Genomic DNA, 18,889 nt, shown 5'->3' with positions numbered 1-18,889 from the left:
CACTAGAGGGAGCACCAGAGACATCATGACATGCAGACATACAGCTAATGAACACATAGAATAGGACACGACCAATGGGCAGTCAAGATACCCAGAGGTGACACTACCACAAGGGGGCATTACACAACCCATATATAAGGACAGGGCACACATGCTCTGTCTCTTTCCACAGGCGACACTTAGAGAGTAGGACAGGGGCAGATCAGAAGCATCACACCCACCACGTGGCTTAGAGCAGACTGGTTAGCTAGACTGAGTTACTATAGCAAGATTAGCAGGAGAGCCGAACTCATAGAGAACTGTGCTAATGGTTCAATAAATCACATTGAACTTACTTCAAAGTCTTGAGTATCTGTGATGAACGGTTACTGCCTTATCATCATGTAAGGTGATGTCCCCTTTAAGACTGGGCTTGGAACCCTGGGGACTCCGCCTCTGGCTCCGCCCATCTGGGAGCCATACATAAAGGGCTGCCTCATGGTCTGTGCAACAGTCAGCTCTCGTCTCTCGTCTTTACAGTTTAATCTCTAAGCGTCATTATTGAGGGTACCTCAGTATCGTTTGGTCAAAGCTGCATCAAGTTGCAGCCTGTGTTACCCCAGAGTACATAACACAACACTCTGCACTGTAAATTCTATGATGATTCTATGATTCCTGCCCGTCTCCCATTACTCTTGGTCCCCTTGTCAATCGGAAATCTGACCGACTCAGGTTTGAATGTATTCAGTGAGCCGGCCCCCTCTGCCCGCTGGGGGAGGGAATTCCAAACACTCCTGGGCTCTCTTGAGAGAAGAGATTCTTCCCTCACCTCAGTCTTAAATGGCAAACCCCTTTATTTCTAAGCTGTGCCCCCCCCCCTCCCATTTCTAGGTTCCTGTCTGAGAGGAAACCGCCACCCATCATCAACCCTATCAAGCCCCCTCTAAATTCTACATGTTTCGATAAGAGCATCTCTCATTCTTCCGAACTCCAGTGCGGTCCAACCAGCTCAACGTTTCCTCCGAGGACCAGCTCCTCACGCCAGGAATCAGCCAAGTCAATGTTCTCCTATCTGCTTCCATTGCAAGTATGTCCCTGTTCAAGTAAGTGACACAATACTCTGGTTGTGGTGCGACCAATGGCCTGTACGGTTGTAATAAAGGTTCCTTTACTTTTATACTCCAGCCCCCTGTGTTTCTGGTCTGGGAGGCAGCACCACCAGGGGGCAGGAGTGGGGCAGTTAGTTGTTCAAACCATGTCTGGTGGACATTTTAGGACTGGGGGGGCTCTTTAAATAGTGTGCACTCCCACTGTAACAGTGGGCAATCTGTACTGTGTCAGTCTCGCAACACACCTTGTGCTTTTGAAACCAAGTTAATTTATGGTTGTGTGTGTGTGTGGTGCTGTGTACTGTGTCTCACTCCGGCGTGCTGAAAGTGATCTCTTTTAACAGGTTGTGTGGCGTTGTGCCTCATGGCGTTGCTTCTGGGTCTTAAAGATGTCGTTGCAAAAATCTTCACCAATGACCGGTGAGTACCCCTTCCTCGGTCTGAGTGGAAACGATGAAGAGAGGGAGGCTATAGGGTCGGGATTTTTGAAGGAGGTTGAAATCCTGCCTCTGGAGGCCCGAGATTTGAGCCACGAGCTCCCCCTCCTCCTCTGCCCCTCTCGGCGGAGGGCGCTGCGGTGCCATTGTGTTGTCTAACTCAGCATCCTGGGCAGCACGGTAGCATTGTGGATAGCGCAATTGCTTCACAGCTCCAGGGTCCCGGGTTCGATTCCGGGCTTGGGTCACTGTCTGTGCGGAGTCTGCGCGTCCTCCCCGTGTGTGCGTGGGTTTCCTCCGGGTGCTCCGGTTTCCTCCCACAGTCCAAACATGTGCGGGTTAGGTGGATTGGCCATGATAAATTGCCCTTGGTGTTGGGTGGGGTTACTGGGTAATGGGGATAGGGTGGAGATGTGGGCCTGGGTAGGGTGCTCTTTCCAAGAGCTGGTGCAGACTCGATGGGCCGAATTGCCTCCTTCTGTGGACTCAGCTCCACTTTCCGGCCCGACCACCATAACCCTTAATCCCTTTATACTTCAAAAAACTATCTATCTTTATCTTAAAAACATTTAATGAAGGAGCCTCAACTGCTTCACTGGGCAGGGAATTCCATAGATTTACAACCCTTTGGGTGAAGAGGTTCCTCCTAAACTCAGTCCTAAATCTACTTCCCCTTATTTTGAGGCTATGCCCCCTAGTTCTGCTTTCACCCGCCAGTGGAAACAACCTGCCCGCATCTATCCTATCTATTCCCTTCATAATTTTATATGTTTCTATAAGATCCCCCCTCATCCTTCTAAATTCCAACGAGTACAGTCCCAGTCTACTCAACCTCTCCTCGTAATCCAACCCCTTCAGCTCTGGGATTAACCTAGTGGATCTCCTCTGCACACCCTCCAGCGCCAGTACGTCCTTTCTCAAGTAAGGAGACCAAAATTGAACACAATGCTCCAGGTGTGGTCTCACTAACACCTTATACAGTTGCATGACACAAGCCAGGGTGCACACGAACGGGGTACGACACCAAGTGGGCAGGTAGGGAACTGTCCGAAGGGACAGCCGCAGAGGTGGGCGTTGGAGAGACTTTCAAAGGTGAGGGAGAAAGATAACAAGTCCCAGGGATTTGGGGAGAGAGTTTTCAGCTGTACACTGGGTTAGTGATTGAAGCCTTTGCCTCTAATACTGAAGCAGAGGCATGACATAGAACATACAGTGCAGAAGGAGGCCATTCGGCCCATCAAGTCTTCACCCACTTAAGCCCCCACTTCCACCCTATCCCCGTAACCCCTCCTAACCTTTTTGGTCACTAACGTCAGTTTATCATGACCTATCCACCTAACCTGCACGTCTTTGGACTGTGGGAGGAAACCGGAGCACCCGGAGGAAACCCACGCACACACGGGGAGAACGTGCAGACTCCGCACAGACAGCGACCCAAGCCGGGAATCGAACCTGGGACCCTGGTGCTGTGAAGCCACTGTGCTATCCACTTGTGCTACCTGATAACAAGGATCACCACACCTCAAGCGATGCGGAAGGTCAAAGGCCTTCAGGAATAACCTGAACCAGTACAGGAATTGAACCTGCGCTGTTGGCCTTGCTCTGTACCACAAACTAGCTGTCCAGCCAACTGAGCTATCTTCATTTTGATGGGATAAGTCGAAGTAGACCAGGGGTGAAGATTGGGGAGCCATGGGGTCATTACAGCTCAGAATGAGACCATTTGGCCCATCGAGTTCATTCAGTCAGACTCATTGTCCCACTCTATCCCCGTAACACTGCGAGTTTGCTTCCGTGCAAGTCTGTTTCCAGCAAGTGTCCATCTAAATTCCTTCTGAGATCAAAACAAAATATTAAGTCCTGGAAATCTTTTGAGATCGTTCATCGTCTCCACTTCCACACCCCTCGTAGGCAGCGAGCTCCAGGTCATTACCACCGACTGTATAAAAAGTGCACTTCCGCACACCTCTTGACCAAAACCATAAATCTATGCCCCCCGTATCCTTATTCCATCAGCTGATAGGAACCGGTTCAGAGGAGGTCACAGCTGTTGTACAGCTCTTTGGGAAGCCAGGGACCTGAACCGTGAATGTTGAACAGACTTTCTGATGGTCCAGGGTGGTCAGTTTAAACACCTGACATGCAAACACTTTCTCTCTCGCAAACAGGCAAATCATCAAACTGGTTTCCAAAACGATACCAATCCTGGCGCCTGTCCACCTGTGCGACGCCATAGGCTCGGTGAGTGACGTGAGATGTGTGTGTGGACCAGAGAACTCTGCTTTGAACTTATATTCCCTACGGAGCCTGGCATGGTGCATCGCCGCCAGACATAACTGGGACAGGATTCACTATCCTTTCTCCAAACTGCACTCGCACGTGGTCTGTCTTTATACTGGGGGTCCCACCTCACAAAACCACCCTACCTGTTTCGTTCCTGCCATGTCTCAGTTTTTAAAGTTTTCACCATTTACTCTGTAAGCTTCTGACGTGTGTGTCCTGCTCTGATTGTGCCAATCCATAGAACCCCGACAGTGCAGAAGGAGGCCATTCAGCCCATCGAGTCTGCACCGACCCCTTGGAAGAGCCACCCGACCTAGGCCCCCAGCCCCATCCCCATCCCCATAACCTCACCTCACATTTTGGACACGAAGGGGCAATTTAGCATGGCCAAGCCACCTAACCTGCACATCTTTGGGCTGTGGGAGGAAACCAGAGCACCCGGAGGAAACCCACGCAAACGGGGAGAACATGCAAACACCACACAGACAGTCATCCGAGGCTGGCATTGAACACGGGTCACTGTGAGGCAGCAGTGTTAACAACATTGTTCCAGAAAGTCAGGCGATGAAAGTTAATTGCACACTTTTATAAGAATTTATTTGCAGAGATGCACATTACAAGCATGGATGTCCCAACCCAAGGACCATAGTTTTAATCTCATCTCTATTTTATCGGGGCTCAAGTTGACACCCACTTACAATGAATATGCAATGAACATCAGTAAGGGGTTGGTGGAGCCACTGTTTATATATCCACAGTAAGGCGATTTTGAGCCCACAGAGGATCGATACCATGGGCTCAAAATCCAGGGAGTGTCGCGTTTCCTAATTTCCCCCACCCCTCGCCAGCGACATCACAAGGTTCACGCCCACAAAGGACGGGGAACTCATTTAAATATATTTTAATGAATTTAAATAACATTAAAATACCCTCCCAATCTTCTTTATTTTGCGTAGAGCTGGCTCTGCTCTTTGTAGTTTAGAATAATGAGTGACAACCTCATTGATACATAAAAAATTCATTTTATGATCAGGCATGCTTTTATTCAATGGTGGAGCAGGCTCGAGGGGCAGTATCATAGAATCCCCACAGTGCAGAAGGAGGCCATTCGGCCCATCGAGCCTGCACCGAGCCTCTGAAAGAGCACCACCCAAGCCCACTTCCCCACCCTATCCAATAACCCCTTAACCTAAGCTACACATCCCTGGACACTGAGGAGAAATTTAGCATGGTCAATCCAATGAACCCACATATCTTTGGACATGTGGGAAGAAACTGGAGGAAACCCACGCAGACACGGGGAGAACGTGCAGACTCCGCACAGATAGTGACCCAGTGGGGAATCGAACCCGGGCCCCTGGCGCTGTGAGGCAGCAGTGCTAACCACTGTGCCACCGCGCCGCCCCAATTCCTGCTCCTGTTTCTTCTGTCGTTTTGAATAACTTTTATTCCTTTCAACCCCGGAGAACCATTTTCCCTTTGCTCGCTCGAATGACAATATTTGTCCCCCAAAACCTGCTCTGATTTCGTCCTTCTCCACAGGGAGTAGCCAGTGGGATTGTCAGAGGAACTGGGAAGCAGAAAATTGGAGCGGTCGCTAATCTGGTTGTTTTCTACGTCGTCGCGATCCCTGTCGGAATTTCGCTGATGTTTTCCGCGAAGCTTGGAATTCTTGGTGAGCCCTTGGACAGCACAGCTCATTTTTCCTTCAAAGTAAATACATTTTGGGGGATGGGGCTGGGGGGGTCCTATGATTACCGTGGTTACGACACAATTGGAGAAAGACTCAGTCAGTGAGGTGGAGTTCCAACGGAGGGAACCCTTCATAGACCCCACCACCTTCTGCCATCATGTGCCTTACGTGGAGAAGCAGTCAGGAGCGTGGAACGCAAGTGGAAACCTACCAAAACAATTTGCTTCAGGCCATTTGTGGAGAATTCATGAACTGCCAATGGTAGGACGCTAGCAATAAGCTCCCATCTCGCGAGCCTTTGTGTTGGACCCACCCCTTGCCTCCTTATCCATTCTTGGGAGAGGGTGAAGACTCAATGGGCAGAATTGCCTAATTCTGCTCCTATATCTTATGGTCGTGCGCTAGGCACATTGCTCTAGGCCTGAAGTCTCATGTCAGACAGACCAGGGCCTCGAGGACATGGCGGGGAGAGTGGGGTGGGTGGGGTGGGGGGGAGGGAGGACCCGTGGAGGTTTGGGAGGCCAAGGGGGGGAGGGGACGGGGGGGGGGGTGGAATGCGGCGGTACCTAGACAGGCTGGAGTTTCCCAAGGTAGGGGAGGAGTTGGTGCAGGGATTGGGGACCCCAATCAGGTTGAGGGGGGTGATTTGGAGCATGGGGGCGATGTAGGCAGGGAAGGCCCCGGGGCCGGATGGGTTCCTGGTGGAGTTTTATAAAATATTTGGGGGGGTACCTGAGGCCAATGCTGGTGAGGACATATAACGAGGCGAGGAAGAAGGGGGACTTCCCCCTTACACTGTTGCAGGCTTCCATGTCCTTGATATTGATAAAGGACAAGGATCTGGAGCATTGTGGGTTGGCGGCACGGCAGCACAGTGGTTAGCACTGCTGCCTCACAGCTCCAGGGTCCCGGGTTCAATTCCGACCTCGGGTCACTGTCTGTGAGGAGTCTGCACGTTCTCCCCGTGTCGGCGTGGGTTTCCTCCGGGTGCTCCGGCCTCCTCCCACAGTCCAAAGATTTGCAGGTTACGTGGATTGGCCGTGCTAAAGGGGCTGGTTTAGCATAGGGGCTGGTTTAGCACAGGGCTAAATCGCCGGCTTTGAAAGCAGACCAAGGGAGGCCAGCAGCACGGTTCAATTCCCGGACCAGCCTCCCCGAACAGACGCCGGAATGTGGCGACTATGGGCTTTTCACAGTAACTTCATTTGAAGCCTACTTGTGACAATAAGCGATTTTTTACTTTTTAAAAAAATTGTCCCTCGGTGCGTTACAGGGGTAGGATGGGGACTTGTGTCTAGGTATGGCGCTCTTTCAGAGGGTCGGTGCAGGCTAGATGGGCTGAATGGCCTGCTGCTGCACTGCAGATTTTCAGCGTACCGCCCTTTGAACGTAGACGCCACGTTGTTGCCGAAGGTGTTGGCTTTGCGAATCGAGGACTGCATCCTGGGGGTGAGAGGCGAGGATCAAACAGGTTTTGTGAAAGGGAGGCAGGGGTCGGCGATTGTGAGGAGGATACTCAATGTTATTATGATACCTTCGGAGGGGCAAGAGGTGCGCAGAGTACAGGGTCTTGCTGGACACGGACAAGCTGCTGTTATACATTTCGGACCCATTGGGCAGTATTGGAGGCAATATGGGGATTTTGAAAGAATTTGGCCAGTATAAGTTGTATAAGTTGAATATGGGAAAGAGCGAGATGTTCCCGATTGAGACCAGAGGGTAGGAGAGGAGATGAGGGGAGCTGATATTCAAGGTAGTGGGGGTGACTTTTAGATACCTGGGCATCCAGGTGACGCGGGGTTGAGCACAGCTGCATCAGCTGAACTTGACTCGGTTGGTGGAGCAGATGAAGGGGGACGTTAAGAGATGGGATGTGCCGTCGCTGTTGCTGGCGGGACAGGTGCAGACAGTAAAAATGACGGTCCTGCCAAGTTTTCCGTTTGCATTTCAGAACCTCCCATTCTTCGTCCTGAAGGCGTTCTTTGAAAAGGCTAATGCGCAGATTTCTGGGTTTGTTTGGGCAGTGATGGCCCCATGGGCCAGGAGGGCTTTTCTGGAGTGGGGCTGAGGAGGGGGGGGGGTGGCTTGGTATTGCCGAACGTGATGAACTATTATTGAGCGGTAAACATTGCCATGGTCAGGAAATGGGAAGTGGGCACCGATCTGTAACAACCATAGATTTGTGCCGGGGTGGGGGGGGGGGCAGAATGCGAGGTTTCGGGGTGGCTGGGGTTGCAGGATAAGGTACTGTCACAGGAGGAGATAGGAGAGGGAAAGATGTCTGAGGACTACACGGATCTGATGGATTGGGGTGGGGGCCCCTTTGGGGGGTATAAAGCGGAAGTGGGAGGAGTGGCTGGGGGGTGGGGGTGAGGTGGAGGGCCAGGACATGGGTTGAGGCCCTGCGGAGGGTGAATGCATCCTCGTGGTGTGCGAGGCTAAGCCTCATTCAGTTTAAGGTAATTCAGAGAGCACATATGACGATAGCGCAGATGAGTAGGTTTTTTGAGAGGGTAGGGGATAGGTGGTGCGGGGATGCACTCGGAGGCCCGCAAATCACGTCCACATGTTTTGAGCATGTCCAAAGCTGAAGGGGTTCTGGGAGGGGTTTGCGGATGTAACGTCCGTTGGGGGTGAAGGTGACCCTGAGCCCAGAGGTAACGATATTTGGGGTGTGGAAGACCCGGGAACCCAGGGGGTGAGAGAGGCCTATGATTTGGCCTTTGCCTCCCAGATAACTCGGAAACGGATCTTGTCGGGATGGAGGAACTCGGAGCCGCCGAAAGCGGGGGTGTGAGTGAGCGACTTGACGGAACCCCTGAGGCTGGAGAAGGTGAAGTTCATCCTGAGGGCATCAGTTGATGGGTCGTTGACTTCTTTAAGGAGGATTGAGGTGTAAGCAAAGGTGGGGGGGGCGATTAAAATGGGGAAGGCAGGACAGGAGAAAGGGGTGATATTGGGTGATTGGGTGTTGGTTATTTGTAATGTTATATGAGTTTTCATCTGCTTTTGTTTGTTTATATGAAAATGCCTTGAATAAAATATTTTAAGAGAAAGAAACTTTTTGGTTAGATGGTGCCCCAGGTGCAGAGACATTAGTGAGCCAGATGTGTTTTAACAAGAATGCAGTCACATTATTAATAAGACTAGCGTTCTATTCCAGCTTTATTTACTGAATTGAAACTCCCTCAGTGTGGTAAACCACGGTATTGCATTGTATAGCATTGTGTTGTGTTGTGCATGCCTGGGCTTGTCCCGGCTGGCTCCGCCTGTGGCTCCTCCCTCGGGCTTATGTATAAAGGTGGCAAGTCTCCGCCTCCGCCCCAGTTCGGGTCAGAGACCAGGAGGCTTGCTGCTTAGTGTATTAAAGCCTCAGTTACATTCATCACTCGTCGTCTGCTTATTGAAGGCATATCACTCAGGCGACACAGGGCGGAATTTACCATACTTTTTGAAGCAGTCAGGGTCAGACGGAAAACCGGTGTGTAGCTCACACATCAGTTTTCTCTCCAGCTCTTGAGCCTCTTGAAAGAAAGAAAATGGGTGGGTGGGCGCAGTTTAGGGTGTCACTCTGGTGGGGTGGGGCTCGACGGAGCTGGCAACTGGCTCCACCGAGATCATGGCGACGTCTTCAAAGGACGCCCCGCCCCTCCAATACCCATCCAATCAGTGAGGTATCAGGAGCTCCCCTCCCTCCCGCCCTTGGACAATCATCAGGGGCTCCCCCTCCCACCCACTCCACCACCGCAGAGGTATCGTCGGCATTCCCCCCCTTTCACTGTCTGCTCCTCCCCGAGCCTGCAAGTTGTCCCCTCACTACTCACTCCCCCCCCCCCCCCCCCACCCCCCGCCCACCACACATAACTGGAACCCACAACCCCCCCCCCCCCCAACTTCTCATGGGGCTCCCCCGACACTGCCCCCCGGCACTGCCCCTTGGCACAGATTGGGGCTGCCGGGATGACGCAGTGCCAAGCTGGAAGTGCCAACCTGTGCCTTTGGCCGGTGCCCGGACATGTCCCTCTCCCTCCCCAGGGGTCACACTTACCTCTGCGCCACCTGGAGGCATCCCCTCGACCGAATCCCGTCTTTGCAAGCCTGTTGCAACCATCGCCGACGCGACCTTACGTTGGAGAGGATCGAATATTCAGCGAGGAGGATCATGTGATGGGCAGGGGGCTGGCTAACGATATTAAAATTTATTGAAATCCATTACAATGAGGTTGTCAGGAATTCCCGATTTTCTATGGATTTTCAGCCTGTCTTGCCGTTCTCTCTGTCGCCGAATCCGGGCTGAAAATCCCCCATGATTTGAACTCGAGCCTCCAGAGCTTTCGTTCTGGCACCTGGATTCCCAGTCCATTATGTTATCACCGTGCCGCCACCCTCTGTTCTCTTGGCATCTGTGTGGTTGGGCCGAACCAGCTCGTGTTCATGTACCCGCTGAGCATGCCGGAAAATACATTTCTTGTGGTTTCTTCCAGGTCTTTGGACGGGATTGGCAATTGGCACCTTTCTGCTGTCATCTCTCCTCGTGACGTTGATCTTTAGGATGAACTGGATCAGAGCTTCAGAGGAGGCAAGAGATTTATTCCGCAATCAAACCTGGTGGGGCCCTTGTTGGGGTGCGTCGGTGTGACATGTTTGAAGCACGCTGAGCAGTGGGAAAGAAGTCAGGGAGAAAAGGTCCCACCTTTGAATCACACACGGGCACTTTGCCCCTCTCTGGGAGCGCCATTGTTGGGCAGGCCCAGGATTTTGCCCACGCCACGTTCAACCTGGGTGGAGCAGATGTGCACGGGAATGATCCCAGTTTGTTGGGGGGTGGGGAGGTTGGCGGGCAGGTTTTGAGGTTGGGCTCACCACCCTTGGAGCAAATGCGGAAGCTGCCGGATGGGGAGGTGAAAAATAGCCCTCAACCCCCCCCCACTATCCTTTCTCTATCCATTCCAACTGCCTCACATCCACCATGGGAAGAACCCAGGAACCATGCTGACTCAAAATACAATTAGAAGAACATAAGAACTAGGAGCAGGAGTGGGCCATCTGGCCCCTCGAGCCTGCTCCGCCATTCAATGAGATCATGGCTGATCTTTTGTGGACTCAGCTCCACTTTCCGGCCCGAACACAATATCCCTTAATCCCTTTATTCTTCAAAACCCTATCTATCTTTATCTTAAAAACATTTACTGAAGGAGCTTCTACTGCTTCACTGGGCAAGGAATTCCAGAGATTCACAACCCTTTGGGTGAAGAAGTTCCTCCTAAACTCGGTCCTAAATCTACTTCCCCTTATTTTGAGGCTATGCCCCCTAGTTCTGCTTTCACCCGCCAGTGGAAACAACCTGCCCGCATCTATCCTATCTATTCCCTTCATAATTTTATATGTTTTTATAAGATCCCCCCTCATCCTTCTAAATTCCAACGAGTACAGTCCCAGTCTACTCAACCTCTCCTCGTAATCCAACCCCCTCAGCTCTGGGATTAACCTAGTGAATCTCCTCTGCACACCCTCCAGCGCCAGTACGTCCTTTCTCAAGTAAGGAGACCAAAACTGAACACAATGCTCCAGGTGTGGCCTCACTAACACCTTATACAGTTGCATGACACAAGCCAGGGTGCACACGAACGGGGGTGAGACACCAAGTGTCGAACGGGGGTGCGACACCAAAACTGAACACAATACTCCAGGTGTGGCCTCACTAACACCTTATACAATTGCAGCATAACCTCCCTAATCGTAAACTCCATCCCTCTAGCAATGAAGGACAAAATTCCATTTGCCTTCTTAATCACCTGTTGCACCTGTAAACCAACTTTTTGTGACTCATGCACTAGCACACCCAGGTCTCTCCGCACGGCAGCATGTTTTTATATTTTATCATTTAAATAATAATCCCTTTTGCTGTTATGTGTCTATTGACAATTTCACTATATGCGAAAACATTCTCATTGACAAAAAAAAACATGAAATACATTGGCATTCCCTCAATCAGTCACTTACGAACGCAAACATTTCGATTATATAACCATTTGGAGCTGTCACTCAAACTGCTCACTTTACAGGCACCCCTTTACAGGGTGGTTAGAGCACCAATGCACCCATCGGGGGAATGATGGGATTGGGTGTAATGCTGGTTTTAGAGTCCACCTGATTTTACCCTCCATTTGAAGTCAACGTCAAGTGGGTATAAAACTGGTGTTCTATGTTCCCTGGGTCCCCCAGGCAGCACATTAGCTTAAAATTACCCCCAAGTTAAATACCTAAGCATGAGGAGTGTTTGTGGGCATATTGTAACTATAATTACCAAACTGCCGAGGATGCAAATAAGCAATTTAACCTTTAACTCCAGTTACATTTTCCCTCAGGCTCAAGAAAGAACAGGATTGAGGAAGAGAATGGAACCAAACACAGTTGCTGAGACAGATGCCTCTGTCCATGGTAATGTCCCAGGTGCAGGGTGTGATGATATGCATGAGCAATAATGATGTACACGACCTCCGACCAGCAGGTGGCAGTGTAAATCTACCATGTGACTCTGTACCTCGAGGAGTTGGGAGATAGTTGTGTTGGTGGATAGTCATACTTGCAGTAGCTCTAGGATAATTTGCTCGTAGATTGTAATATATTTCTTCTAATTATCTTTCCCACGCATTTGTCGTGGCAGCACGGTAGCACAGTGGTTAGCACAGCTGCTTCACAGCTCCAGGGTTCCAAGTTCGATTCCGGGCTTGGTCACTGTCTGTGAGGAGTCTGCACGTTCTCCCGTGTCTGCGTGGGTTTCCTCCGGGTGCTCCGGTTTCCCCCCCACAGTCCAAAGATGTGCAGGTTAGGTGGAATGGCCATGCTAAATTGCCCTTAGCGTCCAAAAAGGTTAGGTGGGGTTACTGGGTTACGGGGATAGGGTGGCGGTGTAGCTACTTGCAATCTTAGGTGGGGTGCTTGATGCACGATCAATGACCACTAAAGCGAGGTTGTAGTCCAACTGAAGGCTTTAATAAGCTAGATGTTTCCCCCAGCAGCTCAGGTACAGAATGAAGGCTGCTGGTGCGGCACGGGCTCTTATACCCCGCCTAGCAGGGCGGAGCTACCATGCAGCTTGACCAATAGGAAACATACAATATCTACCAATGGTGTTCCAGCATTACCAGGTACCATAATACCTCTACACAGACTACCACAGTACTCAAACAACAGAGGTCCCAACACTGATCCCTGCGGGACACCACTAGCTACTTGCAATGGCTTAGGTGGGGTGAAAATCCCCTAGTCGCACACTCCGATGCCTGTTCAGGTACACAGAGAGAGAATTCAGAATGTCCAAATTACCTAACAGCACATCTTTCGGGACTTGTGGGAGGAAACCGGAGCACCCGGAGGAAACGCACGCAGACACAGGGAGAACGTGCAGACTCCGCACAGACAGTGACCCAAGCCGGGAATCGAACCTGGGACCCTGGAGCTGTGAAGCAACAGTGCTAACCACTGTGCCACTGCGCCGTCCATATGAAGCTAGCCACAGGCATCAGGAGCGTAAAGTTCAAAGTGAATAAGTCTGTGTGTATAATTTCCAATATTCACCCTCATGAAAACCCCTAGTGTTCTCAGTGGGTGGTTCGCTCTCTCCTTGCTGTCTGCCGTGCACCTTGTTGATGACGCTTGTTCCAAGACTGTTCCAGCAAAACGTTGCCCTTGAGATTTACTCAAAACTGGTCTGGACAGCAACCCAGCTCCACCAGGGGCAGACTGTAGCTGTGCAGTGTGTGCCGTCTCTTCTGTAAGATGCACTGCAGCAACTTGCCAAGGCCTCTTCAGCAGCACTCCCCCAAATCACGACCTCTTATCGCCGAGAAACACAAGGAGCGCACCGACGCAAGGTCACACAGCACCCTGATTTGGAACCACGATTATCACTCTTTCATCATCGCTGCGCCCAAAACCCTGGAGCTCCCGCCCTAGCATGGGCAACATGGAGAGCTAAGAGAAGGCATGAACAATCTTTGGCGGGTAGGATCAAGGAAAACCCCAAGGCCTTTTACACATATGTGAGAAATATGAGAATGACTAGAGCGAGGGTAGGTCCGATCAAGGACAGTAGCGGGAGATTGTGTATGGAGTCTGAAGAGATAGGAGAGGTCTTGAACGAGTACTTTTCTTCTGTATTTACAAATGAGAGGGGCGATATTGTTGGAGAGGACAGTGTGAAACAGACTGGTAAGCTCGAGGAAATACTTGTTAGGAAGGAAGATGTGTTGGGCATTTTGAAAAAATTGAGGATAGACAAGTCCCCCGGGCCTGACGGGATATATCCAAGGATTCTATGGGAAGCAAGAGATGAAATTGCAGAGCCGTTGGCAATGATCTTTTCGTCCTCACTGTCAACAGGGGTGGTACCAGGGGATTGGAGAGTGGCGAATGTCGTGCCCCTGTTCAAAAAAGGGACTAGGGATAACCCTGGGAATTACAGGCCAGTTAGTCTTACTTCGGTGGTAGGCAAAGTAATGGAAAGGGTACTGAAGGATAGGATTTCTGAGCATCTGGAAAGACACTGCTTGATTAGGGATAGTCAGCACGGATTTGTGAGGGGTAGGTCTTGCCTTACAAGTCTTATTGAATTCTTTGAGGAGGTGACCAAGCATGTGGATGAAGGTAAAGCAGTGGATGTAGTGTACATGGATTTTAGTAAGGCATTTGATAAGGTTCCCCATGGTAGGCTTATGCAGAAAGTAAGGAGGCATGGGATAGTGGGAAATTTGGCCAGTTGGATAACGAACTGGCTAACCGATAGAAGTCAGAGAGTGGTGGTGGATGGCAAATATTCAGCCTGGATCCCAGTTACCAGTGGCGTACCGCAGGGATCAGTTCTGGGTCCTCTGCTGTTTGTGATTTTCATTAATGACTTGGATGAGGGAGTTGAAGGGTGGGTCAGTAAATTTGCAGACGATACGAAGATTGGTGGAGTTGTGGATAGTGAGAAGGGCTGTTGTCGGCTGCAAAGAGACATAGATAGGATGCAGAGCTGGGCTGAGAAGTGGCAGATGGAGTTTAACCCTGAAAAGTGTGAGGTTGTCCATTTTGGAAGGACAAATATGAATGCGGAATACAGGGTTAACGGTAGAGTTCTTGGCAATGTGGAGGAGCAGAGAGATCTTGGGGTCTATGTTCATACATCTTTGAAAGTTGCCACTCAAGTGGATAGAGCTGTGAAGAAGGTCTATGGTGTGCTCGCGTTCATTAACAGAGGGATTGAATTTAAGAGCCGTGAGGTGATGATGCAGCTGGACAAAACTTTGGTAAGGCCACATTTGGAGTACTGTGTACAGTTCATGTCGCCTCATTTTAGGAAGGATGTGGAAGCTTTGGAAAAGGTGCAAAGAAGATTTACCAGGATGTTGCCTGGAATGGAGAGTAGGTCTTACGAGGAAAGGTTAAGGGTGCTAGGCCTTTTCTCATTAGAACGGAGAAGGATGAGGGGCGACTTGATAGAGGTTTATAAGATGATCAGGGGAATAGATAGAGTAGACAGTCAGAGACTTTTTTCCCGGGTGGAACAAACCATTACAAGGGGACATAAATTTAAGGTGAAAGGTGGAAGATATAGGAGGGATATCAGAGGTAGGTTCTTTACCCAGAGAGTAGTGGGGGCATGGAATGCACTGCCTGTGAAAGTAGTTGAGTCGGAAACATTAGGGACCTTCAAGCAGCTATTGGATAGGTACATGGATTACGGTAAAATGATATAGTGTAGATTTATTTGTTCTCAAGGGCAGCACGGTAGCATTGTGGATAGCACAATGCTTCACAGCTCCAGGGTCCCAGGTTCGATTCCGGCTTGGGTCGCTGTCTGTGCGGAGTCTGCGCGTCCTCCCCGTGTCTGCATGGGTTTCCTCCGGGTGCTCCGGTTTCCTACCACGGTCCAAAGATGTGCAGGTTAGGTGAATTGGCCAATGATAAATTGCCCTTAATGTCCAAAATTGCCCTTGGTGTTGGTTGGAGGTGTTGAGTTTGGGTAGGGTGCTCTTTCCAGGAGCCGGTGCAGACTCAAAGGGCCGAATGGCCTCCTTCTGTACTGTAAATTCAATGATAATCTATGATTAATCTAGGGCAAAGGTTCGGCACAACATCGTGGGCCGAAGGGCCTGTTCTGTGCTGTATTTTCTATGTTCTATGTTTAACACGGTAGCACACGTGGCTGGCACTGTGGCTTCACAGCGCCAGGGTCCCAGGTTCGATTCCCCGCTGGGTCACTGTCTGTGCGGAGTCTGCACATCCTCCCCGTGTGTGCGCGGGTTTCCTCCGGGTGCTCCGGTTTCCTCCCACACTCCAAAGACGTGCGTGTTAGGTGGATTGGCTGCGATAAATTGCCCTAGGTGTCCAAAAAAGGTTAGGAGGCGTTATTGGGTTATGGGGATAGGGTGGAAGTGAGGGCTTAAATGGGTCGGTGCAGACTCGACAGGCCGAATGGCGTGCTTCTGCACTGTATATTCTATGTTCTATGTTCTAACAGCACTGCGGGCATACCCACGCTACATGCATGGACTGTGGCGGGTCAACAACACTGCTCACCACCTCAGGGGCACAGGGAGGTGGGAAATAAATCCTGTCTTTGCCAGTGACACCTGCAGCCTGAGAGTGTATTCTGAAAAGAATTGAATTAATTTTGACTTGCTGGCGGTGCTGCGGGGAAACGCACCAACCAATTTGTGCACAACAGGCCCTTCCCAACCGAAAATGCAAATCAGTGACCAAATCATCTTTATTTGCAAACCAATGTTGGAAAAGGCATAAAGGTTGATTGGGAACAAGGTCACCTCAGCCAAATTTGGAGAAGGTAACGAGAAAGTAGGGACTGCAATGTTTATCTGACCAAACCCATGCTAACAATGGAGCTAATGTTACAGATAATAGTGCAACTCTTGTGTTTCAGATCTTACGGAAGATGGAGTCTCGGCATCATCACAGAACAGGGAACGATCAGACCAGTTGGAACGCACTACATTGATAGCAAGCAGCAGCTCCAACCTCAGGGCTGACTTCTTGTCGCCTATCCAACTGATCATTCGCCGTGGGCTAGCCGTCCTAGCAGGGCTGGTGGTACTGGCCGTTGGGATTGCTGTCCACTTTACTGTCGAGATGTGACTTCAAAAAGCAAGAGCCTTTCTGCGGGCAGTGGATATCAAAGAGTGAAAGTCTTCTCCATTGGGACCAATCCTCACCTCTTCTGCCACAGAGTTCCTTGAACCCACCTGATTTTGACTCCATTAAAATGTTTAGAATGAAAGTCAGGTGGGTTTATTAAGGTCAGGAGAACCCTCTCAGAATGGTTACTACCCTTGAGTCGAAGAGGAAAATGATCCTCATTGAGTTCTCCAAAACCATCAAACCAGATTCAAGGGGTTCTTCAAACAACCTGACGAGGGGAGGGCGACATCATTTTGGCAACACCATTACTTAGGGGATATTTTTCTTCTTTCTTTAAGCAAACCCAAAGAGAAACACTTAATTCCATTAATCTGCTTTGGGTTGAAGTTCAAGCCTCAGAGATGAAAGATTGGTTGCTAATGTATGACAGCACCCGAATCAGGTTTACGTCTTGCTGCAGTTTATAAAATGTGTATTTTCAGTCCTTCTAATTAGTCAAGCAGCTGATGGATATTTAACATGTTGGGAACATTCATGTATAAGTTATACCAATAAATTGAAGAGTAGAAGTTGTTCCCTCTATAATATTGTCCTATTGGGGCGTGAATGGTGACGGGAGCGGAAACTCTCCCGAGAGGCCCGAATCGCGTCTTACATCGGCACGAATTCTCACCGCCCGCCAGCCAGTGATGTAACAGGAGCCCTGACATTGAACATCAGGAACCCCATTATAATGAATCTGAATCTAATTATCGGGCCTCTACCACAGATCACCCCTCCCCCTCCCCCCCCCACCGTTAGATTATCCATTCACATCAGCATGCCAGCCTGACTGATGACTATCTCGCGTGGCATGCACTCGGTGGGGGTACCCGTCGAAGGAACTCAGTCTTTCACGTGAGCAGTATTGCTGGAAAATTAAGCCACTTCCTGAACCATTGGGGAGCTGAACTATCTCGGGGCTGGATTCATGAAATGTCTCTATTTGCAAAAAAGAGCAATATTCTGGTTACCCATTAAATGGATAGAAAGTAGGTTCAGTCCTGACCCCGGGTCACTGTCCGTGCGGAGTTTGCACATTCTCCCCGTGTCCGCGTGGATCTCACCCCCACAACCCAAAGATGTGCTGGGCGGGTGGGTTGGCCACGCTAAATTGCCCCTTCATTGCAAAAATTGAAATAATAATAATACTCGCTTATTGTCGCAAGTAGGCTTCAGTGAGGTTACTGTGAAAAGCCCCTAGTCGCCACATTCCGGCGCCTATTCGGGGTGGCCGGTACGGGAATTGAACCCGCGCTGCTGGCCTTGTTCTGCATTACAAGCCAGCTGTTTAGCCCACTGTGCTAAACCAAACCCTAAAACAGATAAAAAGTAGATTGTTAAAGAGGAAACATACCTAATGCCATGTTCATAGGATCATAGAATCCCAACAGTGCAGAAGGAGGCCATTTGGCCCATCGGGTCTGCACCAACCCTCCGAAAGAGCACCCCACCTAGCCCCAATCCCCTACCCTATCCCTGTAACCCCACCTAAGCTTTGGACGCTAAGGGGCTTTTTTTTTTAGCAAGGCCAATCCACATAACTAGCACATCTTTGGACTGTGGGAGGAAACCGGAGCACCCGGAGGAAATCCACGCAAACAACGTGAAAACCCCCCACACCCGAGGTCGGTATCGAACCTGGGTCCCTGCCGCTGTGAGGAGGCAGTGCTAGCCACTGTGCCACCCTTGGTCTTTTTACTTACACAATCACTTATTGGTGAGAAACTTTTGCTGATATTTGACATCTTTTGTGTACCCAGGGGATGATATGGGCGGTACGGTAGCAGAGTGGTTAGTAGGTTGCTTCACAGTGCCAGGGTCCCAAGTTCGATTCCCGGCTGGGTCACTGTCTGTGCGGAGTCTGCATGTTCTCCCCGTGTCTGCGTGGGTTTCCTCCGGGCGTTCCGGTTTCCTCCCACAAGTCCCGAAAAAGACGGGCTTGTTAGGTGAATTGGACATTCTGAATTCTCCCTCCGGGTACCCGAACAGGCGCCGGAATGTGGCGACCAGGGGATTTCCACATTAACTTCATTGCAGTGTTAATGTAAACCTATTTGTGACACTAATAAAGATTTATTATTATCACACACTTTGAAATGACGTTAAACCACTGGAACGCCCTTTAATTTGTTTCCCGATCACAGGGCAGCATCCATCCAAAACCAGCATAGCGCCAACACAATAGTCGCGATGGATTTCAGACA

General features: G+C 50.3%; 1 protein-coding gene across 1 annotated transcript in view; it reads left to right on the top strand.

Moving 5' to 3' along the window:
• The window catches only part of LOC140386945 (multidrug and toxin extrusion protein 1-like), a 102,464-nt gene extending 85,236 nt beyond the window's left edge, over nt 1-17,228 (top strand). Inside the window, exons 11-16 of the mRNA XM_072469862.1 lie at nt 1,433-1,508; nt 3,694-3,766; nt 5,351-5,483; nt 9,986-10,080; nt 11,870-11,942; nt 16,429-17,228. Of these exons, the coding sequence (XP_072325963.1) occupies nt 1,433-1,508; nt 3,694-3,766; nt 5,351-5,483; nt 9,986-10,080; nt 11,870-11,942; nt 16,429-16,640 (662 nt within the window). The 3' untranslated portion in view covers nt 16,641-17,228. The remainder of the gene's footprint in view (nt 1-1,432; nt 1,509-3,693; nt 3,767-5,350; nt 5,484-9,985; nt 10,081-11,869; nt 11,943-16,428) is intronic.
• Nucleotides 17,229-18,889: the final 1,661 nt, after the last annotated feature.

Source organism: Scyliorhinus torazame, chromosome 12 (assembly GCF_047496885.1).
Source record: "Scyliorhinus torazame isolate Kashiwa2021f chromosome 12, sScyTor2.1, whole genome shotgun sequence".
NCBI classification, from domain to species: domain Eukaryota; kingdom Metazoa; phylum Chordata; class Chondrichthyes; order Carcharhiniformes; family Scyliorhinidae; genus Scyliorhinus; species Scyliorhinus torazame.
This window is presented reverse-complemented; position numbering and strand designations above follow the sequence as displayed.